The sequence below is a fragment of the Dermacentor andersoni genome, chromosome 10 (genome assembly GCF_023375885.2).
Source record: "Dermacentor andersoni chromosome 10, qqDerAnde1_hic_scaffold, whole genome shotgun sequence".
Taxonomy (NCBI): Eukaryota; Metazoa; Arthropoda; class Arachnida; order Ixodida; family Ixodidae; genus Dermacentor; species Dermacentor andersoni.
The window spans coordinates 114,247,613-114,274,729 of NC_092823.1; the positions used below are offsets into that span (position 1 = coordinate 114,247,613).

The 27,117-nt window shown below is 46.3% G+C and overlaps 1 protein-coding gene across 1 annotated transcript in view; it reads right to left on the bottom strand.

Moving 5' to 3' along the window:
* The window catches only part of LOC126544746 (uncharacterized), a 79,854-nt gene extending 62,628 nt beyond the window's left edge, over positions 1–17,226 (bottom strand). Inside the window, exon 1 of the mRNA XM_050192212.3 lies at positions 16,091–17,226. Within this exon, the coding sequence (XP_050048169.1) occupies positions 16,091–16,283 (193 nt within the window). The 5' untranslated portion in view covers positions 16,284–17,226. The remainder of the gene's footprint in view (positions 1–16,090) is intronic.
* Positions 17,227–27,117: the final 9,891 nt, after the last annotated feature.

Below are 27,117 nucleotides of genomic sequence, written 5' to 3' on the forward strand. Positions count from 1 at the left end.
CACGTTAAAGAACCCCAGGTGGTCACAATTTCCGGAGCCCTCCACTACGGCGTGCCTCATAATCAAAAAGTGGTTTTGGCACGTAGAACCCCATAATTTTTAACTCAGTGTAACACGCTAGCATGCCAAAGCTGTGGCCGAGATTTTGCAGTCAATTGGTTAAATGTTAAAGATTGGTTGCCTAGACCATTCTGCTACCCTGACAGCCTCAGTTATACGTTTTTATTGCCTCACAAGGATTCACTTTTTGCTTAAAGGTGTCAATCAGCAGAGCAGTGAGAAGAAACGGAAAACACTGAAACATTGTGTGTTGTATATTTTTTTGCTCACTTGTTAATAAACGATTTCATGACCAGATTTGTTGCTTTACGTACTGTCTGCAATCATAGTAAATTCCTTATATGAGCATCAAAATGACATGCTACAGGTCTGCAAGCGCAGACAAAAAGTGGTTTGTAAATACGTCCAGACTTTATCAGGTAATGTCTGCAGTTTACAGGTCTTACGTACGGCACGCATAGGGTGATTGACTGCTGATCTCGAGGACGATGGTCGCATTTTCAGGGAGGCGATATGCAAGGCGCCCGTGTTCCGTATGATGTGTCAGTGCGCGTTAAGGAAACCGAAGTGGTCGAAATTATTTCGAAGCCCCCACTAGCTCCTAACACCCAAAGCCAGCTCACGAAATGCGCACAGACAAAACTCGTTTTAATCTCGATACAGTGCGAACTGGGCCCGTAAAATTTCACAGGAGTAATGATTTGGGCAGACATAACATTGCTTTCATGATAAAGATTCATTCTTTGACGCTCGCAGAAAGCGCGCGATACCCGAAACGGGCTCACTTTCACTTCGCTGGTAGAGATGCAGCCGACGCGAGGCTGGCGAGGCGCTCATTTCGGCTGCGTGCTTACCCGGATGGATGGATGGATGGATGTTATGAGCGTCCCCTTTGGAACGGGGCGGTGGGTTGCGCCACCAAGCTCTTGCTACTATGCTGCCTAATATCCTACCTAGGTTAACCAATGAAAAAAGAAAAAAAAAAACACTATGAACTACCGCGTCCAAACTTTCTGATACCCTATTGCGAATTGTGCTTTTGTACGTCTCCGTCTTTTGTCGTTTCCCTACTTTTCTTCCACCAATCCTCCAATCGCCTCTTACTAATGTCTATTGCGGACCTGTTTGCTTTACCACTGCTCCCGCTGAACCCAAGGGCTTCAAGGAGGCCAGTGGTGCCTAAATCGACCGCTGGGTAGACGTCTTCACATTCTAATAAAATATGCTCCGTCGTTTCCCTAGCTTTACCGCAGCAAGCACATGCTTCTTCTTCCTTCTTATATCTCGCTTTATAGGTGCGTGTTCTAAGGCATCCCGATCTCGCTTCGAAAAGTAATGAGCTTCCCTTTGAGTTATCATAAATGGTTTATTTCCTGATTTCGTTTTTTCCTCTTAAGTAATTACTCATGCCAGGTTTCTTTTCCATTGCCGCCACCCATGAGATTAATTCAGCCTCTCTGACTTTCCGCTTGACCTTCCTTGTTGCTGTGTTGCCCACCCCACAGGCCGCATACTTGCTGGTAAGCTTCCTAGTTCTTTTCCTCCACTGTGAATCAATGTTTTGCCTGTACAGATACCCGAACACTCTCCCAGCCCATTTACTTTCTTCCATATTCCTCAGCCGTTCTTCATACTCAATTTTACTGCGAGCTTCCCTCACTTCAAAACTAGTCCAGCCCATATCCCCCTGCACAGCTTCATTTGTAGTCTTCCCGTGAGCGCCCAATGCGAGGCGACCCACTGACCTTTGGTTCCCGTCGAGTCCTGATTGTACCCCTGATTTAAAGCAACCGCATTTCCAAAAGTAAGTCCTGGAACCATTACCCCTTTCCACATACCTCGGAGGACCTCGTACCTATTGTATCCCCATAGCGCTCTGTGCTTCATTATGGCTGCATTTCTCTTCCCCTTGACTGTTATGGTTTTTTCCTGTGTTTCCATATATCCATTGCCTTCGTTTATCCATATACCAAGGTATTTATATTCTGTTACCCGAGGTATTTCTTGGCCCTGTATCTCCACTGTCTGTTCACTGTTTTCATTGAATACCATAACACCTGATTTTCTAACACTAAATTTCAAACCTAAATTGTTGCCTTCCTGTCCACAGATATTAGCCAGACGTTGCAAATCGCTTTGCTTGTTAGCGAGCAACACAATGTCGTCCGCATAAAATAAACCTGGGAGTTGCTGCTCTATTACTGTACCTGCCTGTTTGTATGAGAGATTAAACCCGATATTACTTCCTTCCAGCGCCCTCTCCATCCTCACCATGTACATCATAAACAGCAGCGGGGATAAAGGGCACCCTTGCCTCAGTCCCTTGTTGATATGAACTTTCTCCGCGCTCCTCATCCCTTCCCATTCAACGCAAACGGTATTTTCGAGGTAAATCTCTCTCAAAAGCTGTATACAATCGTTACCTAAGCCTTCCCCTTCCAGAATATCCCACAAAATGTTGCGGTCTACGTTGTCGTAGGCTCCTGTAATGTCTAAAAAGGCCACATACAACGGTCTGCTTTCTGCTTTTGATATTTCAATACACTGAGTAAGAACAAACAAGTTATCGTCCAAACGCCTACCTATTCTGAAGCCATTCTGAAGCTCTCCCAAAATGCCATTATTCTCTGTCCATGCTTGAAGCTTTAATTTGATTGCCTGCATTGCTAGCCTGTATATTACCGATGTAATGGTCAACGGTCTATACGAGTGAATTCTGTCTTTCTCCCCCTTACCTTCATAAATTAAATTCATTCTACTTTGTCGCCAACTGTCTGGTATCCGTCTATCTTTTAAAGTTTTTTCCACTGCTTTCACCAGAGCTTCCTTACTTTTTGGTCCTAGTTCATTTATCAGCTTAACGGGAACCTCGTCCAGCCCTGTGGCTGTGCGCTTAGGAATTTTCTCTTCCGCTTTCTTCCAGTTGAAATTTGTGAGAACCAGCTCCTTTTCCTGGGTCTCTTTCATGCTCTTTTTTTCCTCAAATACAACCTCGTCATTGCCTTGGAAAGATTCGGCTGTTATTTTTCGGATGTAATTTATTGCTGCTTCTCCTTCCAGTCTGCTTTCATCTTCGTCTAGGATATGTTGTTGTATTGTTGTTGACTTCCTGCCTAATAATTTTATGTGGTTCCAAAATATTCTAGGTGCGGCCTTCTTTTTCTCACGAATTTCTGACAACCAACGTTCACTCAACCAACGTTCACTTTCACCTTTTAATTTTGCTTGCACCAGTATTTGAACCATAGACTTTTTCTCCCGGTATATTTCCCTTTTACTAGTTACTTCATCCTGTGACAACTGCGCCTTCTTTGCCTCCCTGTGCTCTCAAGATGCTTTCTGTCGTTCGGCGATCGCTTCTCGTATCTCCTTGTTCCACCAGCTTTTTGGTTTCTTTTTTCCTTTCCAACGAACATGTTGTTTCTGTTTCCGTATTTCTGTCGTTATTACACTTAGAAGCTCACCATATTCCCACTCTTTACTTGGCCATTTGCCAAGTTCTTCCTCAACTCTAGTGATTGTATTTGCTATTTGTTCAGCGTTCAAATTTGGACTGGCCATTTTGCTCTCCTTGCTCTCTTTCCCAACTACATATCCCATTTTCAATATGATGCGTTTATGGTCACTCCCTATGCTGTTAAACCCTTCTTCATCGATGACCATTTCTCTCAACTTATCATGAATTCCTTCTGTCATAAGACAGTAATCAATGGTTGATTGCCGGTTTCCCACTGCCCACGTGACCTGCCCTTCACACTTAGGCCCTGTATTCACGATCACGAGGTTATGTTGCTCACAAAGGTCCAGCATTGACTTCCCGTTATTGTCGGTATAGCCACTGTCACCACTGTTTCAAAAATAAACAGTGTCGCGGAGACCGAAGGTATGACACGCTCTCGCACGCGCTCAACCACGCGGCCACGCTCTCACTTTTCTACCAAACACGCACAGTAAAACCGCTAATAGCTATTTGTCTTGCCACTTCCAAGCTACTAGTTAAAGACTACAAACACTCAACGTCCCACCCGGCTGCACGTGTTGGAACACGTGGCACGAAAGGACGCTCTAATCATCCTGCAAAACAAATTTACACGAAGCACACCCGCGCACCCGAAATACGAGAGACAAAAAAAAGGAAGGAAAAGGAAAACCCCCCAATTACTATTTAAATGCAAAAAACCAGCAAATAAAAAACAGAAGCAAGCTCAAAGCATGCACAAAAACTTATGATTTCGTCGTTGCCACGGAGCCCCGAAAAGCACGTCCATCCGCCACAAAATCCAAACGAACGTCCCGCCCCGCTACCCCGCCTTGGTCAACAGCGCCGCCCCGCGGCATCGGTGCGCTGTGGGGTCACGTTTGCGCCGCCGGTATTCACACCTCCCCTTCTAGCCACCCTAGCCGCGGCAACGGCTTACCACGAATGGAGATCGAGTAGGCACGGAAGTCGACTCGAACGGCCCCGCACTTGACGGTCACGCCGATCCGGCGCAGCGAGTGGCGACACGCGCGTCATTTCCGGGCAGCCCTCTATAGTGCTGGAGCCGCAACAGCCGCAGTGTCGTATCGGGTCACTAGCAGACGCCATACAGCAGTGCCTTCGGCCAGCTTGTTTTACACATACGATGTATAATATACAGGGTGTTTCGCGTAACTTGAAACAAGGATTTAAAAGAAGTGGTTAGCCGCAGCTGAATGAAACCAAACAACATATGGTTTGCCGCTATGTGACGCTCCTTAGAGTATATTTATATTTAGCTCAATTAGTTAACTAAGATCAATTATGAAGTATTTTTAATATTCACTTTAGGGACAAGTGCTTTTCGTTGCGTTGTGGAGGGGGTTCAGAAACGACCGATCCAATTTTTTGTGGCAATGTAGACGCTCCGCGGCGACATGTTTCGGCGTTTACAGGAAGCCCGCGAAATATGAAATAAAACCACGTGACTGCGCTGATGCGCTACAGTATTGCAGCAGTCTCAACCGCGCTTCGCGCGAAGGAACCATTCGCGCGGACCGTAGCGAAATGAGTGGCCGCGGCTCTAGGCATCGGCTTCACACGAATAAGCGATAGGCTCGACGTACTGTTGAGAGCGCGACAGTGCAGGAGCGCAGTCACGTGGTTTTATTTCATATTTCGCGGGCTTCCTGTAAACGCCGAAAAAAGAAAGATCGCCACGCAACATGTACGTTCCCACAAAAAAATTGCATCCGTCATTTCTGAGTTCCCCCTTCTACAACGCAGCCAAACACGCTTGGCGGTTAAGTGAATATAAAAAAAAAACTGCATAATTAATCTTAGTAAATTAACTCATTAAACAAAATATAAAACCTACGTTAAGAGCTGAGATAACCACGTGTTTTTAAACCCCTGGTTCAAGTTACGTTACATTATATATATATATATATATATATATATATATATATATATATATATATATATATATATATATATATATATATATAGGGTGTTTCTGCGAACACGCTCAAAAATCTGTCAAAGTTGCCTGTGGCAGATACCACAATTGTAGTTCATGAGCTGGTCCGCTCGAAGCGGCGGACATTACTTGCACGAAAAATCGAGATGCAAATTCGGCTAATTCATAAAAATTCACCAATGAAGTTTTCAACTAATTACATTATGTGCTATATTGCAATTCACAAATACTAGCCGTTTGTTAATTTGTTAACGAAACGTAGTTTCATGCACTGAAGCACACAATTAACTGGAACGCCAATGCATTTTCCCGCAAAGTTCGGGAATTTATACCTCGAAACTGGTTTCGTCGTGAGAATTGGTTCCAAGTGAATTGGCCTTGCGAAGTCCACTGCTAGAATTTGTAAATTGCAATATGGGCCATAAGACAATTAGCTAAAACGTTAATTTGCGAATTCTTGTTAATTAGTAGATTTCATTTCAATTTATTGTGCAAGTAGCGTCCGCCGCTTCGAGTCGACCGGCTCATAAAGTAGAATTGAGCTACCTGTTACAGGCAACCTTTACAAAATTTTCAAAGTGTTCGCTGAAACACCCAAAGCATTAATGTTGTTTGGAAGGTAAAAGACACAGACGCATATTGGTAGAACTGCAGACTGTACACTGTAGGGGGACACTTCACTATAGAGAAATCGCTCCAAACGCGTGCTATGGACAACATAATTGTTTTAGTATAGGAAGAAATGCTTACCATCCGATATACAAGGAGGCAAAAGGGGCCCAGGTAAGAGCCGAAAGTGGTAATTATGAATATCTTGGACTTTCTCATCCACGCCAGACGAACCGAGTATTATTCAGAAATCCGCTGGGGACCTTTAGTGGCATTTCAGTAGACTGCACCTGTAGGTGCGATTTATCAAGGTAATTAGTCCTAGAAGATATGTTATCACGATAAAGAAAAGGTCGTTCTGGCGGGCAGTATTTGCTATAACAAAATTTTCTTGATTCTACCATACATTAGACCGGCGTTTTTTTTTTCTTGTGTCATGACAATCACAAGAGTTAAATTAACACCACTCTCATTTCTTATTATTAAGGAGATTTTCGCTATATCCGACTTCGATCGTGCTGCTGTGGTCTACAAACACAATAGGCAAAACCTTCAGAAAGGCCCTTTAACGAAGGAAAACGGATGACGAGACGTTGTTTTCCGAGTTGTTTTGTTGACCGTGGCCCGCTAGATTTAGACGCGTGCGCGACAGCGGGCGCAGGATAAGATCAGAGCGGCAAATCTGAGCTTATCTCAAAGCTCATTTGCGCATGCGCCTCGAAAGCAAATGTTTTGAACGCCGTGTCCGAGCAGTTAAGCTGCAGAAGAAAGCTCTTGGGCATCTTTCTCCGCTGCATTCTTGCCTTCGGCGTGCGATGTTTCCCGCGCTATGTGTGCGAGCAATTAACTCACTAACATGAATTGATGCACACTTGTTCGCACAACGAGTAAACAATGAATAAAGAAAGCGCGTTCCAGAAACCATTCTGAAGGTCCTCACTAGATAATTATCATTATTACTATTCACGTAAAGGTACAAACACCACACAAAACAGAAAGGGGGCAAGCAATTGTACCCTGAAAGGGAGACCACACCCACCCGCTTCAAGAAAGGACGGAAGAAGAAGAGAAACGGAAAAGGAAGAAGAAGGCGCACAACAACGCATCACACGCATTGTATGAGCATCACGGATTACAGTCGATTTCCGTGCACGAAAAGAATGATCTACTGCAGCCTTGTGAGCCTCGCATCGAGTCGAAAGGCCTTTTGGAAATACGAAACCATCGATCGCTGCCCAAACACACTGTAAAACATAACATATAGCAGTGCGCGAGTTAAAATGATCAACGCTAACGAAAGTCTACTCAATGCAAGCCTTCAACGGTTTGTCCGGAGAACATTTACCATAACAGTTTACCATCACTGATTACTGGCTTGTGGCCTTGAGTCGACAGACGCGCTTTGGATGGCTGGAATGGTTACGTAATCGTTCGCTACGATTTCAAGTTGTTCCCAGACAAGTTTTCCCTCGCCACTGACCTTCAGGCAAGGAATAAAAAAAGTAGGGTACAAGTACCACAACCGAGCCTCAATTGGAAACATCGGCTTTCATCAAACGTCGAACGTACTCCCTTCTCATTGGCCAGCTACTTGCGCAGAAAACTTGGAAAGCGTCGTGAATCGCCGTGTAATTAACGGCTCAATTAGCGGAACCGCAGATAATCGAACGAATGCGACCCCCCCCCCCCCCCACACACACACAGAAGAAAAGGAATTCTAAGTAGTGGTTATTTGATTCTGTTTTAGCTTCCCGATGCCAAGCGCTGTCCAGGAGCATTAGCTAAAGCATTTTTATTTGATTGCAAATGGCGGACGTCTTAGAAACTTTACCATCGCATGTCTGGCCACACGGAAATGAAGCAGGTGGTGTGCATTCCAAAGGAAGCTTCCCTTCCCTACGCATCCACGGTTTAGTGGGCACGCAAGCACTTAAATAACCTTTCTCGCAGAATAACGTTGCCCGATGTAGCAGTGTAAGCGACCGCAGTTGTGTTGCGCGCAATTAAAGAATAGATCGCGACATGCAGCCTCTACATCTAACTTCGACTGATAGACGTCTTTAAAACAAAATACCTCTCAATGGAATCGCTGGCGATATTGAACGGCTTCTTCGCTTTTCTTATTTGGACTGCCCCATTGATGGGGCACATGGTGTGTGTGTGTGCCTTTCCCATGTTCCCATTCTTTGCTCATCCCTCAGAATGGGAATGTGCAACTGTGCTACAAGCGGTATAGGAGCCTTAATGGTGCGCCGGTGTGTGTCGTACGTAGGAAGGGAAGGGTACTACGCAATCCAGGATTGCAGAAAAATAGGCGAGGTGATGAAATTAAGAAATTCGCGCAGTCGCAAGTTGGAATCAGCTGGTGCAAGGCAAGGGTAATTGGAGATCGCTGGGGGAGGCCTTGGTCGTGAGCAGTGGAAATAAAAATAAGCTGCTGCTGATGATGATGCTGATGTTGCCAACTTTTCTCCATGTACACGCAATTTCACCACCATGCTCCCCTCGACGGGCAGCATACATCCGTCGCCGCGATGACGCAGTGGCTTCGGCATTGCGCTGCTCAGCACGAGGTCACGAGATCGAATCCCGGCCGGGGCGGCCGCATTTAGATGATGCCGAAATGCAAGAACCCCTCTGTACCGTGCATCGGGCGCACGTTAGCGAACGGTCGGTGGTCAAATTAAATCCGGAGTCCCCAGCCCCGGCATGCCTTATAATCATATCGTGGTTTTGGCACGTAAACCCTAAGAATTTAATTCTAAATGGGCAAACATTTCTATGCCTACCTAACAAGGAAACCTGTTCGTCTGTTATTCAGGTAAGGCGAATCGCTATAAAGAAATGATTGTATAAGACAAAATAAACACGAAAGAAAAAACGCTGACGGTGAGGAGTTTCGAACATATATGCCTACGACCCCACGCTCAAAAGCTGAGTGTCTTACCCACTAGGCTGAACTCCCACGCTTGCAGTATGTGAATATATCTGAATCACGTGAAAGAGTTTTTCTCGCCGGTATAAAACAAAGGTCAAAGGAGAACAGCTTCTATGAAGGCTTCGTTGATAGATTTGGTGACAGTGGCATAAAAGCCATTCTTAGGAGCCCATGTAGAGTCGACTTAGAGCATTGTATACGTCAAGAAAATTCCGATATTTCGGAAATTCAATGCAAAACTCGCCACATCCCCGATGCGTTGCGGTGGCTGCGGGAAGTATCGTCCGTTGGGGGTCTTGCTTCACTGATCGAAATACCACCGTTCTCTGAGGGCTTATGCCTTTCACGCCGCGCAACACAGACAGATAAGCATTCAAGCAGTTGATAAGGAGCGATGAGGGGTTACATGGGTCTCATCACAGTTGATAATGGTTCGACGCGGATGGGCCATACTCATATATCGCCATCGTCATCACGGCATGCGCGTTTCATGTGCTACCGCTGCTACCTCGATAACTCAAAAGATTGGCGTTGCTTTTGAGTCCCAACTTCACGTTCATGTGGATGCCTTCTTTTTTTATGAACGAATGTCCTGCCTGGCCCAAGACGTCGATGTGTGCCGCCTGCTCTGAACTTTCCGACCCACCAAACATAATCGGGAATTCTTGCCTAGGGAGTCCGTTCTGCGCAGTGACAGACGTCCTGACATCCAGTACGTGGCTTCAAGATGGGCCTCAGTACAGAGAGAGAGAGAGAGAGGAAAGGGGAAAGGCAGGGAGGTTAACCAGAGAAAAAGATCCGGTTGGCTACCCTACGCTGGGGAGAGAGGGGAGGGGGAGGTAAAGTGGTAACAAAGTAGAGATAAGGAAAGGAAGGAGAATAGACACACAATCACAATCGGTCACTGTCACTGAATACTGTCATCGCACAGCACAGTGACACTTGAAGCACTGTCAACACCTGTTCAGGCTACAGCCGCCTGTCCAATTCTGTCGCCCTCAAAAACCGCAACAGTGCACTCGTCGCCCTCTGCTGCGAAGGCTTATGATGGCGGTATTTTAAAATAAGTTCCTCTGTGAGAGGTCTTTGGTCAAAGCGCGCTATCGCGGTTGCGAGTGATTGTCTCTGTAAATTATATCGAGGACATCAGTACAGAGCTTTAGCAAAAATCCTGCGCGATGCGGGGTATCATCCAACTATACGTCCTTTATTCTGCTACGTAAGGTGACAGCCATCCACAAAAATAAACTTGCTCTTTGCAATCTTCTTTGACTGCGTGACGTTATTTTTTTTTTATTTCTCGCATATGTTACGCTTTCCCTCTCTCATCGGCCTTCTGTTCCCTTCCTCCGGTGTACCGCAACCAGTACGAAGCTCTTCCGGTTAACCTCGCGTTAAATAATAATAAAAGACGTAAAGAGAACTCGTAGCTTACGCTTGTTGAATACGAAGAGGTAAGACGTACCTTGAGGAAAGAATTCGCAAGGTAGGAAATACTGAAAATCGAAGTACAATTAAGTGGCGGTGATATCTTCAGATCTCCGCACCAATTCTCCGTGAAGTCAGAGGTTTTCGACAGTGCCTGCTCGTTGCTATGGTCAGCTGTTCGGCAACAGTGAACGACTACGATGCATTTGGGAGCGCGCAAGGACTCAGCCTGGTGGTTCTTGAACACTTCTGAACAGTTCTGAACACTCAAAGAATACAACTGTTTCAAACTCGTTTTCTTGAGATTAGTTGGAAGGCGGCGTTATTGTAAAGTGTATTACTGCTTCTGATTCCGAGCATGCTGACGGTGTAGACATTTCCTAATAGAGCAGTAATGCCGCCTACAGCAGCCGTAAATAAATAAAAAAAATATCTTTAAGGTCGTCCGGACTTGAGGAGCAACGCGATTTCAATGCACGTTTAAAAAGCGTATTTTTATCCGCACTTTGTTTTGCTAATAATAAATGATTTTCTGCCGAATCATGCTATTTGGGGATTGAAAGATTATCTTATTAGAATCTCCGTCGCCCCATATCTGGCGAAGGGGAGCACCAAATATTTCGAAAAGAACAGTAAGGAAAATCTTAACAGCACTTGTTGCCCACGCTTTGGAAACGGCATGTTTTTGTGCCCAAAATTTATAACTCTTTGTGGACATTATTACCCCCCCCCCCCCCTTGCGACCATGATAGACAAGGGTGCTTCTCTCACGAAAGCCACGGAAAACACGATAAGAGTGCTTCACAGAGGCACTCAAGGTTTGTCGGAGGAATGCGAGAACGGCGACAAAGCGCACTCCTGGACTTTCACTTCGCGTTGCTACGAAGAAACAAACGTCAGAAAGAAACATCCAACTGCACTGTAGAAAGAGCACTCCATTAAAGGTTAGTTTTTGGTATCCATATGTCGTGACACTTCACGGTGGGCATAGCAGTAAGGAAACATTTTGTGCGTCAAGGAGTGAATGAGATGCGTAAATACAGTGCAATTGATACTTCTTTTAACGCGGCAGTCCAAGTAAATAAATATATTACAGGACAAGATGCAGAAACATCTTGCTTAACCGCTCTAATCATTCCGAGTCTAGACCACATCAGGTACACACTTGGAAAAGGTGTAGAAATAAGCCCACCCTGTTATGGAGCGTAAGCAACACCCAACTAGAAACAGGTTCTGTTTGAAGATACCTACGATTTCGAGTGCTCCGTCTTCTGAGACAAAGAAATGGTTACAAGTACGTTCGGGCTTACAGGACATAAAAGTGCTTCGCGACAATCACGTGCGTTTTGCGAGATGCATGTTGAACTGAGTCGAGTCGTTCACAATAACTGCGCAAGTAGCACCGCACTTAAAGAAATATCTCTGCACAAGCACTCTGTGCAGAGGGTTAACCCGCGAAGCTGAAACGTGCGGCCGCGGTGTTTATCACTGGCTTGATCCCGTCGGTTCAATAAATGACTACGTGGTAGCCTGCCGGACTCTAGGTATGCAGTTGCTGCTTGCACTCAGCTGCACGAGCCTGTTCTTGTGTCCGGGCTGCAGCATCGGCACGGCATAGACGAGGTCGTTCCCGGTTCTACTCGCGGCTTTCCTGATCGAAAGCTGCCTGCTCCTCAGGAGGACATATGACGCGTGGCCTACCCATTTCGGAGCCAGAGAAAATTTGCCGGAGCAATTGAAATGATGAACCCACCACGAGCAGCAAGGGGGGAATGAGCAACTAGCCACAAAAATGCTGAAGAGACTTCGATACATGGACTATCGGCAAAAAAAAAACAACAACAACAACGCGGAGCGCACGATTTGAGAAATATAGGTGAATATTTCCGCAGCCTGGACACACAGTCTGGTATTAGGATTTACAGTCTATACTAATGTATGCGAAAAATATAATTTTACACTGTTTTACCGTCTGCCGGCACAAAGTGTTCCGAAATTACATCTTTTTCGTGGGACCAAGGCCTTTAAATTTACACGCTGACAGCACGTCTTTTATACAGTCTTTTTTTAAGTGCTCCTTGTGCACGGGCTGCCTGTCACGGATTCATCGAGGAGTACGTGGACCATAGAAGACGGAGTAATGTGTAGAAGAAGCAGTTACTCTCTCAAGAAAGAGCCGTCAGAACCACCCTGGTTCAGATGGTTTATGTTCTCTCGAGTAGTTGGACGGAAACGATCGTTTGGGTAATTAACAAGTGCGCACCAATGCGCACGGACACACACAATCGCGACGTAAAGAAAACGAAACGACACTTGCGGTCGCGTTAATCTCGTAAACCCTTCCACACGAGGCCGAAGGTTTGATTTCTTCAGAACGCGAGCGCGTATCCCCCTGATAACCATTGTCCCTGCTGTTCGTCTTTCTTTTTCTTCTTTACAATTTCCCACGCGCCCATCATTATCGCCTTATGTTTGTCGTGCAGAAAGACACTTTCCGTCGATATTACTCTCGCTTTGTCCCGGACGTCTCTTTTGAGACGGAATCGTAGTATCCCTGCGCCGCACTGCTAAAGAGATTAGGTGGATGTAAGCGGATCCGATTAAGCGCATTACGCCTGCAATTACCCGCTTTTATTTCGAAGCGCAATTGTACGGTGTCCGTCTCATTACAGTGCTAAGCTGCAGAAGTTTGGTTCGCAAAAGTGTGTCTGTTATCTTCAGTCCAGTGTGTCTCGACTATATCACGTGCCAAGTTGCCTTCCGCCTGACTTCACACGCACGTCCTGCGTGCCTCAGCCGTTCTGTGCGTCTTTGCAAGCTTTCATGATTATTAAAGCACTTATCTCGTGCGCTACTTTGTGCATTCTTTCTCCGTATTTCCTTGCTACCAATTATCCAACACTCCACCATTAGCCTCCACCGCTCCGACAAGCATGTTCTTGAACCACTGTTGTGAATTCAAAAAAATTAAATTATGGGGTTTTACGTGCCAAAACCACTTTCTGATTATGAGGCACGGCGTAGTGGACGACTCCGGAAATGTCGACCAACTGGGGTTCTTTAACGTGCACCTAAATTTAAGTAGACGGGTGTTTTCGCATTTTGCCCCCATCGAAATGCGGCCGCCGTGGCCGGGATTCGATCCCGCGACCTCGTGCTCAGCAGCCTAACACCATACCCACTGAGCAACCAAGGCGGGTGTTGTGAATTCAGGTTGGTTATACAATTTTTGAACTCTCCCAATTAGAAATTTGATAAAGTTTAATCTACCAGAGCAGCATAAAAAAATATGCCTACCGCAGTGAACGGCTCCAGATCAATTTGTATGATTTAACGCAGGCCCCATTATCAGTGTAAAACACACGCACACTGCGATAACGATTGCGATAACTACGAGGGCAAAAAAAAAAAACAGCGGCTAGAGAATGAAAAACCTTCGTTGACCGAAGTGTGCCCGAGTCTAAGTCAGTCATTACAGTCTTATAATAATCACTGCGCTTATAACTGGCCTATGCATCGATAAGAATGATACATGCTATGTCTACATTGGCGAAGCTAGTAACGACACTTAGCAAAAACATTGTGCCGTGAAAAACTTGATCCACGTCAGTTTGTATAACTGCGACCATATCACGAAAAAATATTTAAGAAACTATGATAACAAATAGGTGCAATTTCGGAACTAGGAAGTTCCGCAGAAGTTTTTCCCACGTACGTGTCCAATTCGAAGAGTTTAGATAGCAGCGAAAAAAAAAAAAAGAAGGAAGAAAAGAACGTGTGATGATAGCGGGTGATAAAAAACAGAAGAAAGTGTTGCAAAGATAGTGATAACGACTTTTGCGGACCAGCACGGAAAGATAGTTATCGGAAATTCGTCTCAGACCAGGCCGAATTTTTCTTCAACCGCGAGGCATCTTTCCGAGGAATCCGAACGGCTTTCATTTGTAGCATCGTGCTACGATTCGGGTGGATGCTAAATTTCCCTTTCATAGCGATAACTCGTGCTGCACGTGGTCGGCAGATCTGAAAATTTTAAAGGGACACACATGAAAAAAAAGGAAGATAAAGAGACGTGCGAATGCCAGATGCGAAAGAAACAGGCCGCCGAAAGTAGGTCAAGTTCAACAACAACAACAACAAAAAAAAAAAGCGCACTTGTTCGACAAAGTGACACCGAGCAAGTCGCGTGCCCCAGCGTAGGTCACAGACCCTCAATGGACTCGAGAATATATTCATGGTCTGGAAGGTCGACCGCTTGGACCTTGGCCAAGTTTCGATCGGCAGCATCGACATTACTGGTGAGATAGGGCGAATGCGAAGGAACACATATCACAGACGTAGCGACACGTGTGGGACACCTTAGATCGCCCATGGTTTCCTCAGTCACAGAACTATCCAAAATACACATACGCGTGCTCAGGCGAGCATTCAAGCATTGGCCAAGTACTGGGTGAAATAATAAACGGTTACAATGTATAAGCCGGAGAATATGCAAGACTTTACGACTTCGCCGATCCCTGAACGGCACCGTCTATCACAAGTGGACTTAGTTTTGCACAAATATTATGGGTATGAAAACACACCTACATCAATGAGTAGATGGGTGTTCACAAAGCATTGGACCGACCGTGTGCCCACAGAAGGTATGTCCAACGGCTCGTGCGAAGAGTTCATTTTTTAGGCGATGACACCCAGTTTCCTTGGTGGTATGCGATGTTGGATGTATCGTGATATGGCCGGTATGGCACATTCATGTTTCTTTTGGGGCAACGAAGTACTTATGCTGCTGCCATCCCGCCTACTGTAATGCCATCCAGCTAAAGTGTAAATGTGAATAAATAAAAGTAATCAAGCAATGATATAACAATGGCTGCGCACTAGGAAATAACTCACGGTTTCATCGGTTTGAGTCACGCACGGTAACATCGCACTCGTCATGTTCGTTGTCCAGATTCTCACAGACGCACCAAACGCAGGTCCAAAAGTATAATTCAGTATTAGGCCCTTGGCAAAGTTACGTTTCTAGCCCTGGAAAACGGGTGATCAAGATAAAGGCGTTTAGAAGGGCCATACTGGAGCCTGACGTAGCGGACAACCGCAACAAGTTTATTAGAAACAGTTTCACACACACACACAAAAAAAAAAACATTGTTACAGGATTATGCACGTGATGCAGAGTTAAGCGGATTCTCATGAGCGACCTTTTAAAAAGAAATCTGCCGTGGGGAAAAAAAAAAAAGAAAATACGTTGCGATATAAGGAGTGCCACGATGCAGATCGCAGGTTGACGTGATACGACGTAACGCCGCACACCCCATTTTAAGACGCGTCTGCCACACGTGTATCCACACGAAGAGAGTTACACGCTACTGATCGCTCGTGCCGGGACCAAGTTTCGCTTCGAACCCGCTACGAGATAAAGGGAACGGGACGCTACAACCAGCTGGCCGGTCGGCGGGCCGCGCGAGACACGCCGAAAGAGACACATGCAGTAATTGGGCCTCGGCCAAGTTTTTCCACATCCAAAAAAGAGCCGCGAAAGACTCAGGCGCGCGAATGTCGCTACACGGCTCACAACTGGAGATAGCGATCGAGCGTGCGGGATGAAACCACTTACGGGCTCGCCGGTCCATGTGGCTGTGAACGCCGCCTCGGTCCATGCAGATCATCCACACGAAGTCGGCCAGTCGTCGTCCGCAGAGCCTGACGGACGGGGCATCGGAGAGGCCCGCGCCCACCGCGGTCACTGATGCCCACGGTCCGACCACGAACAGGGACAACGCTAAGACCAGGTTCCTTGCCAAAGCCATTGCCAAGGCCTCTCTCTTTCTTTGCGTGTGTGTGTCTTTGTGTGCGCGTGTTCTACGGACGTCCAAGTCAAACGGAAGACGTGCGGCCCTGAACAGTTTCTCGATGCGTGCGCGGATATTGTCGGCGATGACGGGTGACGAAGGCGCGGACCGGTGGGATTTGCAGTGGAAGGAGACTCGACGGAGGGGGCTCTTCTTGGCTTCTCGATGTGTTTGGCGGTGCTCGGGGATGGATGTTTGGGAGGGGGTGCTGTTGGTGACTCCTCCGGGACGATGCAGCCACGCAACGCGCGCGCGCTCTTTCCTCGGCGACGGGGTGCTTTTTTCGACGGCCTGCCCCTCAGCGCGGCTCGCACGCACCGAACGTGCCCGCGCCTCCGACCGGCCTTTTTGGCGCGGTCGGGAGAGCGCGCGAGGCGACGCCTCGCGGACGTTTCGGGGGAGAGGGACGCGCACGTGGTGTGCGCGCGGAGTTTCGGTTTTCTTTAGAAGCGGAGGGCGGGCAGGTGCTGGGCAAACTTTCCGTGAGCACGCGGCTGCCCTTCCCCCCCACCCCCCCTCATTTCGGCTTTATATTTGGGCGCTGAAGTTACGTCGCCACACGAGTGTAACTGGACGGGCAGGAGCCAGCAGTTGTACTGCCTTCCTTCGTAGCTACGGAGTTGATCAACGTATCTTTATTTTTTTTTTTTTTTTGGTGACGCACACTTCTTAAAGGGACACTAAAGAGAAAAATGATTTCTGCTGCATCATTAAATTACCCTTCTACAACACCAAAAACACCAATCTTACCACGATAAGACGATTACTAAGCAAGAAAAAGCGCGAAAGCGATATACAGGTGGCGACGCATCTTTGAAGTTCCCGCACCAGGTCACTGTGACGTCATGGAGTTTGATAGCGTCTTTTAGGGCTTACTTACTTACTTCCTTAGTAGTGCAGATTGACTGCGTTGTGTTCCAGAGGAACCAAATATTTAACATGAGATGTTTGGGGAACCTTTACTGAGACAACGCGGCCCGAATACGAAAACATGCTTTGGAGTCTCTGACGTCACACCGACGTACCGGCGTCGGTGTTTCAGCACGAAATTCAAATACCGATATTTTCATCCTAATTTTTTCATCTAATATTCTAACTATTATTTTGAAATAACCACCTGCACATTTCTCAGACAATGCTTTATCAGTCTAAACTGATATACTGTTTTGCTTTAGTGTCCCTTTAAGCAACGTACGAGATGTTCAGGCGGAACAATCGCACGCCATGCATTCCAGGTTACCCACGCCTGCTTTATTAAAGGAACAGTGTGGAGAAACAATAAACGCGTTTGGACTGATGGAACGTTATTTCATAAATGTATTTTGGTTGATTTGGCGATTGAGAGGTACATTATAAGACAAAAAAAAAATGACGGTCGAAGTTCCAGTTCTTGAACTTCTAGTCACAGCGTCGGTGCGCCATATAAAGGCACAGATTTCGAACGTTGTTCTCACAATTAGGCCATATCTACCGCCTTAAAACTTAAGTTTACCCTTTGGCTGCTTTAGAATACAATTTAGTCCATCTTTAGGATGAAAAAAAAATTAACTATGTCTGAAGTGACGCTGTCAAAGTTTCTGACGTCACAGCAAGCCGTTGCGGAAGCTTCAAGACCGCGTCGTTTTTTTTTTGTTTTTTAGCAGGCAGTGTATGACAATGAGTTTGATCTTGTCACGCACTGCTGACGCGTAAGTCAAAGGAGCTTTTTCCACCAGGCTGGCCTGTTTGGATGGATGGATGTTGTGAGCATCCCCTTTGGAACGGGTGGGTTGCGTCACCAAGCTCTTGCTATTATACTGCATAATGTCCTACCTAGGATAAAAAAGAAAAAAAAAAGAAACGCACGATGACTTCCCATAACGAAATTTTCTGACCTCCTATGGTAAACTTTGTTTTTGTACGTCTCCGCTGGTTGTCGTTGCCCTACTTTTATTCCACCCATCTTCCAACCGCCCCTTACTAATCTCCTATTGCGGACATGTTTACTTTCCCCCTGCTCTCGCTGAACCCAAGGGCTTCAAGGAGTCCAGTGGTGCCTAAATCGACCGCTGGACAGATATCTTCACATTCTTCACGTATATATGCAGATTACACTAGCCTTCTAGTACACTGTAGGCAGATATCTTCACGTTTTCGACATTGAAAAAGCGCCTCTAGCGGCTGGCGCCAAACACACAACTGGGAGTCTAGCTGGCGCGGCTTATCGGGCCCGAACGCGCGGGTCCATTAATTCGAGGTAGAGTGTTCTAGTCTAGCACCCTTTTGTCACCGTGAGCATGCCATTTGTTTCGTGCGCTGTCACGTTTTGTGTGTGTGTGAGTGTATCAGCTCTCGTGACTAGCTTGATTGCGCGCTGTTTCGAAGAACGGCCGTGATCCGTCATGTTAACGCGGCATCACAGACGGATCACGGCCGTTCTGGTATCGGCAGCGAACGACACGCGAGGGTAAGTGGGAGGCGCGGTTCAACATCCAGCGCCACCTTTTAGCTGCTTTTTTCGCCCTTCATTATCACAGTTTATTGCGCTCCGCGTGCAACATTGGTAGGGCCACCAGCCCTCGTTCACAGCATTCGTACGGCCTGCTTCGCGAACTTCTTGCTTCTCTGAGAGCACGAGCGATAGCGGCAGGAAAGTTTAGCGTTCCGACTCCATAAATGCTTAGTCACACATTGTGCACGACAGCGCATCGCTCTTGCTTTCGTTCGCCTGCACGTGCACAACACGAGCGGTTTCACAGCTCGAAGCAAAGGTAGTGGCGCCGCGGCCACGGAAAGGGCACCTGGGCATGCGCAGAGTTAGTTTAGGGTGGCACAGAAAGCCACGAAAGCGTTGTTGAAGTACCTCAACTCGACAAGTCTTGGCAACCGTGTGGAGACTCGGTGCGAACCTTCAGATGCGCACCAAACTGTGCTCTCTGCATCTCCTCTCTCTGTATCTCCTCTCTTTGTATCCCTCTCGCTCTCCCTCCCTCCCCCTCTCTCTCTTTTCGTCCTTATACATCTTTCCCCAGTGCAGGGTAGCAAATCGGACGCGCCTCTGGTTAACCTTCCTGCCTTTCCTCTCTTCCATTTCTCTCTCTCTCTCTCTTTCTAGCACAAACAGGAAAATTTGATAAAACGAAATTGCTCGTCCCGTGTATTATTATTGCCCTGTAGAGGGGTCCGTTCTCTTCCCGCTAAACTTGATTATTTAGTGCCGAACCTGCCTTGCACCACAGGGATCTCACAGGCCACGGGACGGACCCGTTTCTGAAATGGAAACGAGAGAGAACAAGAAATCGGCGTGGGTGCTGTGGGCAACTGACTTGCGAATGCTGGCAGCGTGATGCCATACTCCCATTTGAAGGTTGTTTCCTTTTTCATGATTACAAGTAAAGGTACTTTGCTACAGTGCTAAGAGCAGTACCCGACCACTTACAACGTGCCGGGAGCAAAAAATGAATGGAAGTATAACAACAAATAAGGAAACAAAAGAAACTTTATCTTTTTTCTTTGACAACTTCTATCATTTGTTCATCAGCTAGCAGAGCAGACAAGCGAGTTGCAATCAGTCACGAAAATATTTTCTCTTTACTCTCGTTCTTTTTTTCCTATATTTTGACAGGCTTTCCTCCATTTCTCTTTACTTGTTTGCTGTTGCTTACAAGTCCCCAAAGCCAACAGACATTGTCACCCTACGAATCTATTTTAGCCGATGTATCTCGCCGATTTCTTGTCTTCTCGGGGCAAACACTCCCACCTTAGCGGCCTCTGGGTTTGACACGAGTTTCATTAGTGGGTCCTTCAGAACACAGAACACGACACATCTCTGTCGACTTGTCATCGAAAAAAGTACGTCAGCCTTCCTGTCGTTGTTACCTCAGTAAAAGAAAGGCAGCAAGCAAGAAAAAGAAAACCGAACAAATGGACAGTGTTTTTGACATGACTAAGTAAGGCGTCTCTGAAAACCAAATGTTTCGCCCTGCAAGACGATGATACACCGGGATTGAGAACTTTCGTGCGAGACCACTGTCCTCGACATTTTAACAGTGATTTGTTTCTGGTTTGCTGATGTGTGCAGTTGCAAGATCTGCTTTGCAAAGTGAGAAACGCCAACGAAAATTCTTCATATCTTGGGTGTAAACTATGCAAAATTCATGAGATGGTAAGGCGAATATCTCGCCCAGAAGAATCGACTGATAAGAATTTTAGAGATTTTGTGGCTATCTTCGACCGATGACTGTAATGGTTATCATGGTCCGCACGTTCCAATTAAGGTATCTATGTATACTGCGTTTGCGGTGTGTTTTGTGTGTGCTCGTGCGTCTGTCACGTCCAGACGGCCGCATCATTTCGTCTCTCATCACTCCCATCTGAAATCAATGCTCCCTGTCAAGGCCGTTCCGCCAGGCAAACCTTTCCAGGATCCATCAGAGAGAGAGAGAGAAAAGGATGCATAGAAAGGCAGGGAGGTTAACCAGAGGCAGTTCCGGTTGGCTACCCTGCACGGGGGAAGGGTGAAGGGGAATAAAAAGAGAAAGCCTATTTATCGTATGCGGACATTTCCTCTGTTTAAGCGTCACAAAGGCACGCTTGCTAACGGCGTGAAAACTTTAGGTACGCTGAGGCTTGGGATTAGCCGTGGATTTCTTGAATGACTGTTCGGAATTTTTTAATAAATGTTCAAAGTTGATCCTGTGGTTCGTTTTGGAATCGTGCTTGCAACATTTACTGTTGAACGCATACGCATTGCGCGGCTTATGTCGGCTTCGTAAATTCGTCTTTACGTAGTCCCTTCAATTCATGGTGGGTCTTGGCTTGAAACCAATGTATTAAACTGAAGGCGAATTGCCTATAAAAACCAAGAAGAGTACCGTTTGACGCGTAACTTGAAGCTATAACCCTGAACACACGCATACAAGCACGCACACATGCACACACTCACGCACGCATACACGCGCAGATCCTCTTAAAAGCCAGAATAATTTCTTGCCAAGCATTCAACCTCGCCGTGTGGAAAAGAAATACTTGGTGCTTTAATTATTTAGGCTACGGAAAATAAAGCTTTTTTTTTTTTGCTGGTGACCTTCTCTGCCAAGCAAACAAAACGAGTATGCTGGCAGCGGCGACGAGGATAGTTTTGTTCCATGCCATGAAATTTGCCCGAATTGCCCTTAACATCTGTTGATGCAGATTGTTTCTAGCAGGTCATCAGGTTAGTGCATTTGCTTGGCACTAACACATAAAGGACACATTGATGACAGTTCAAACACGACGACATTCCTTCTATTGTGACGTTAAATGAGCTTTCACACGCTTTTTTATCAAGACAAGTTCAAGAAACTCGTATCTTTATCGCTAAAGATAAACGACGAAAAGATAATAATAATAATAAAAAAAACATGCCACAGACTTGTCGCCTTGAGCAAGCTGTCCTCCTATTCAACCGAATATGTCGTTCATCGCGTCGGCGAGAGTTTCCGGGTGTGGGAGGGAGTGAGACGACAGAACAAACTCAGTTAACGGACAGGTCGAACGATAATGTAGATGGACAAGAAGTACGCGCTTTTTCCCGTGAAGAGCGTAGGAAGGCGCAGAAATTGAGCGGATGAAGCGTGGGTGTCGACCGTTGTCAGCCTCGTAAGATGTCCCGTAATTCGGAGCGGGGGATGCCAAAAAAGAATAATAATAACGCTTTCCCGCTTCGAGGGGTGAGACCGTCTTGTGCCAATGCGGACGCCTCCATTTTCGTCGCGACTGCTTCAGTTAGGCGAAAATTGAACCAAGCGAACGTCGTTTCATACGTGAGTGAACTTACACTTGAGCTGAACCGCGTCGCTTTTGCTTGAGAGGAGGCAAAGTGCTGAACGGCAGCAGTTGGAAGTGCTTCCAGGTGAGAGGTAACAGAACGGGTCACTCGAATCACTCAGCGAAGATTTATCGCACGATTGCCTCTAAAAAAATAAAATAAGATAAGTGGCCATTCAAGACCTCCTAAACGCCTTTTTTCGCTCCTGGTTACAAGAACTTGACAACGAGCATGATTAAGTGAATTTGAAGTAAAGTAATGTTGCGGGAAATACGTCGCTATTTTCTTAGAAGTTACAAACACTAGTCAAGAAGGTTACATGGATGGCTAAGTGCATGTAACGCGAAATGTAAGCTGACGGTTTCGTTTAAAGGTCAGCTTCCAACAAAAGACTCACGAAAGAAAAACCTCTTTTTTTCGGGACATCATAAGGGGGCTCTGTATTGGAATTGTGCTCGGTTTTAGGTTGCCCAGTTTTTGTCTGGTAAAACGGAATTTTTTTCACCGTGCTGCCGTACACAAAAGTGCATCCTGTTTGCAGGCAGAAAACTCACTTTCCATAACTGTTTTAAGAAAGAGAATATGCTGCATCACAGCGTGTCTAAATGTGTGTGTGTTTGTTTTTGAGGATTTGTTTGCGTAATGGCTATGCGCATTCACACAATTTAACATTCAGCATCCGCGAGAGATGTCAACCACACCGGGACCTTGGTATCAGACAAGTGCCGTGACAAGGACACCAGATTCAGCCACATAATTGACAAATCGAAAGTCATGCCTCATCACGAAAAAGAGAGAGAAAAGACATAGGAAACAGTTCCTTGGTGGACGAAACTTACGATGAGAGACGCATTAAGTAGCGGGGTGAAAAGTTTATCTCATAAGTCGTGCTCGCTTCGTGCTCTACTAACTTGGTGCACTTGGAAGATTCGAACGTGTGAATGGGACAACAGAACTCACTCCGTCCTGAATGATAACTTGCTGAAATTTTCATTAGATGTACTTTAATCTCAAACCTGCGCGTCCAGAAAATTCTCGCAGATGTGTCAAATACGAGAAGCCGGATCTTCGTGCGAAGACGTTCTTTTTTGGACAAATGTGATTGAGATAAAGAGATTTCTTTCTTTTTTCTGGAAACAATCCATTTTTAATGACAACGAACTCCACACAACCCTCGGCAATCACTGTAACTTATTTAATTATTAAGTGTTCACCTACTGAAGTTTTACGCAATTGCCTAAAGACACATGCCGGACATACGCAATAGAAGCCGGTCAATGCACAGGGTTAAACAGCGTGAAAGGGTCAAAAAAATTAAATTATGGGGTTTTACGTGCCAAAACCACTTTCTGATTATGAGGCACGCCGTAGTGGGGGTCTCCGGAAATTTTGACCACCTAGGGTTCTTTAACGTGCACCTAAATCTAAGTACACGGGTGTTTTCGCATTTCGCCCCCATCGAAATGCGGCCGCCGTGGCCGGGATTCGATCCCGCGACCTCGTGCTCAGCAGCCTAACACCATAGCCACTGAGAAACCACGGCGGGTCAAAGGGGACAAAGGATGACAGAAAAAGCGGGGGGGGGGGGAGGGAGGGGCAGGCAGACAAGTGTTCTCTTCCAACTAATTTTTGTTTTTCAAAAGAACACATACGTACGTATGCATTAGCAGCTGCGCGATTTCGTAATGACCTGGACCTCTAGAAATGCCAACACAATCGAAATAATGCAAAACGCGTTGCCAAATTCTTAAGTGGGCGCGTCACTTCCCGCGCACCTCCCCAAAAGATACCTTCTTACCTGCCGTAGTTGCTTAGTGGCTTACGCTGCCATAAGCACGAGGCCGCGGGATCGAATCCCGGCCACGTCGGCCGCGTTTTGAGGGGGGAGGGGGCGAAATGCGAAAGCACCCGTGTACTTAAATTCATGTGCACGTTAAAGAACCCCTGGTGGTCCAGATTATTCTTGATTCCCCCACTACGGCGTGTCTCATAATTAAATCATGGTTTTGGCACGTAAAACCACGTTATTTTAAATTTCGATAGCTTCCCATCTGACAAAGCACGGTGGACTTATTTAAGGCTCTACCATTTTCTATCTCAGCGGCTTTCATGATCAATCTGATCTGGTCACTTGCATGTCTTGCAATTACTGTGCTTCTACTCAAAAGGTGGGGGGTGCAACCACATTCAGAACAGTCTAGCGCTGCCTGTGAACACTGAGCTCGGCATATTTAACTCCATTTTCTAGTGATTGTACTCCCAGAATGAGAACTTCCAGATATGGCGTTTTATATTCGAAGAGCATTGACTACAGAAAACACGAGCTCCCATGTGGCTCTATGTTAGAGTGGAAGTCATTGACGGGTCGAATTTGTCGAAATTAAAAATAAAAGAGAGAACATCTTTCGGGGATTTCTTCTCGGCATTTTTCTCTTACATGCCCGATGATGGGATTTGCACCATGATGCCCCAGAGCCGGGCAGCACGGTTCTTTAACTACGCCTGCATAGCACTTGATAACCTTACCAGTCCTTTCCTTGCGCGAGGTGGCGCCTTAAGATGCTATGTACGTGCGAGAGCAGGACAAATGTAAACAAGTAACAAGTCCGCAATAGAGTTTAGTAAGAGCCGACCGGAAGATTGGTGGAAGAAAAGTAGGGAAACGATAAACGATGGAAGCGTCCAGAAACAAAGTTCACAATAGAGGTGCAGAAATTTAGTGATGGGAATTTTTCGTGGGATTTTTTTTCAGAAATAGGTAGGACTTCAGGCAATATAATAACAAGAGCTTGGTGGCGCAATCCGCCGCCTCGTTCCAAAGTCGACGCCCATAGCATGCACGCATGCACGTATGCACGCATCCACGCATCCACGCATCCATCCATCCATCCATCCATCCATCCATCCATCCATCCATCCATTCATTCATTCATTCATTCATTCATTCATTCATTCATTCATTCATTCATTCATTCATTCATTCATTCATTCATTCATTCATTCATTCGTCCATCCATCCATCCATTCATTCATTAATTCATTCATTCATTAATCCATCCATCCATCCATCCATCCATCCATCCATCCATCCATCCATCCATCCATCCATCCATCCATCCATCCATCCATCCATGGCATGGCACAACCTTCGGGATCGGCCCAAATTAGCTGTAGAATGGACACGTCCAGCGTTGCGCTTTGTGTAACACTGGAAAAGTGAGTCAGGCACGTGCGATCAAGTTCGTGAAAAACCGTGCGCCTCGCGGTCACGCCTGCGCTGGACAGCGAGATCCAGCCGCGACCCAGCCGCGCAGAAGGGCGCCGCTTCGAAGTTGCGCGCCAACGAGCGCATCGGGGAACAGCGCGAGACAAAGTCGAGACAAAGGCGTGAAATTCGGTATCGACGGGCATCGTGAATAACCCGAGAACGAACCCGTCTTGTAGGTCGTTATAGACAACGCTGCACATAACGTTGGCCCTGACGTGGCGAGAGACGCGTGAATTTTGACTCCCATTTTATCCCTCTTTTATTTCGGTTATTTTTCTTTACTTTTGTTCTCCTTCAATAGCATCCTTCGCACTCTGATGTCGGTCATGTTATTGTAACTTTCCCCCCTTTCCTTGTACGCTGTGCATTTATTATCTAAATTTAAGATGATTATAAGCTTTCCAAAGTGTACCCTGTGTTGATTTCTACATGCGCAGGGCTCAACGTCTGAGACGCGATACTCGGACCGTCAGACAGCCGGTGACTTTTTTTTGCGCTACAGGTGAGTGCTGGGTGATCACAGATGGGGCCGAATGTGCCACAATGCATCACAGAGGCTCTTGCTTCCGTGTGAGGCAAAAAATGCAACGGTTCGGTGTCCACAGCGCCCACCGATGGCAGCAAGCGGGCCGAAAACTACGAGCTGCGAGCATCGCGTGTCGATCGCCGAGCACTTTCAAAGTACTCCTGCACGCTGTTTAATCTTCTTCGTCTCGAGTGTAACGTCAATCCTCACGTAATGCCCCTGCGGGGCCTTCAAGACCAATAAGACGAAACGAAATACACTTGTGCAGCCGTTCTCATTCTTGTGGAATGTTGCGCGATGGGGCACAACCGTATCTTTGAACGCTGATGCGAACTGATCGGTCTTTGCCGCCGGGTGCGGAATGGCGGAGTTAGACAATGGGCGACCTGCGAGAAAACAGGTGTTGATAGAAAGTGTCTGAGTATTGGCAGAGTGTTTACGAGGAGCTTCTAACAATGGCTCGCGGAGGCCGTAAATACCCTTCGCTGGGACTTTGTTCTGGGTGAAACCTGAGGCTCTTGAACGGGTTTGCCGCCGTCAGGCGTAATCCCTGCGGGGGCAGCTTCTGGCGAGACTGAGCCTTTCGACGAGCAGCTCAATCGGGTCGGGCAGCTCAGTCGGGGTAGGGCAGCTCAATCGATCTCTACTTCGCTACTTGAAGAAGTTGTAAGATATTGCGGAAGAGGTAGGGGGGCGGGGAGGTGTAGCACGCGAGCGCCTTTCGAAGAGACTCTCGATTGAAAGCATAAGTGCCCTAACAGCCCCAACATGGCTTAAATCAGTGCTGACACGTATTTTCTAAGTGATAAAAACACTAACACACGCTTTTCAGACGCAAAAGGATTCCACTCGGCAAATATTAAGGTTAGCAAACAAAAAATTTTTAATTTTATAATAAATTGGTCTCGAAGTTTCGGACCTGGCGGCTTTGATTTTTTTCATGACGTCAGCATGTACAAAGATGATGATGATATTTTATGTTTTTTAATTCCACAAAGGCAAGCTGTGGCCAATGAGTGCCATAGCATATGGTAATGGATTGTCATTGTTTTCGGTATGAAATGATCAAATGAGTGGCAAATGGTAGTTGTAATGTGACTGTAAAGAGGCCTAAAACGGGTCGCTGTGAAATGCATAAAATATCTAAGCATCAAATTAATGTTAATGACTCATGATGTCAGCTATGAGCATAAATGTTTCGCCATGAGGA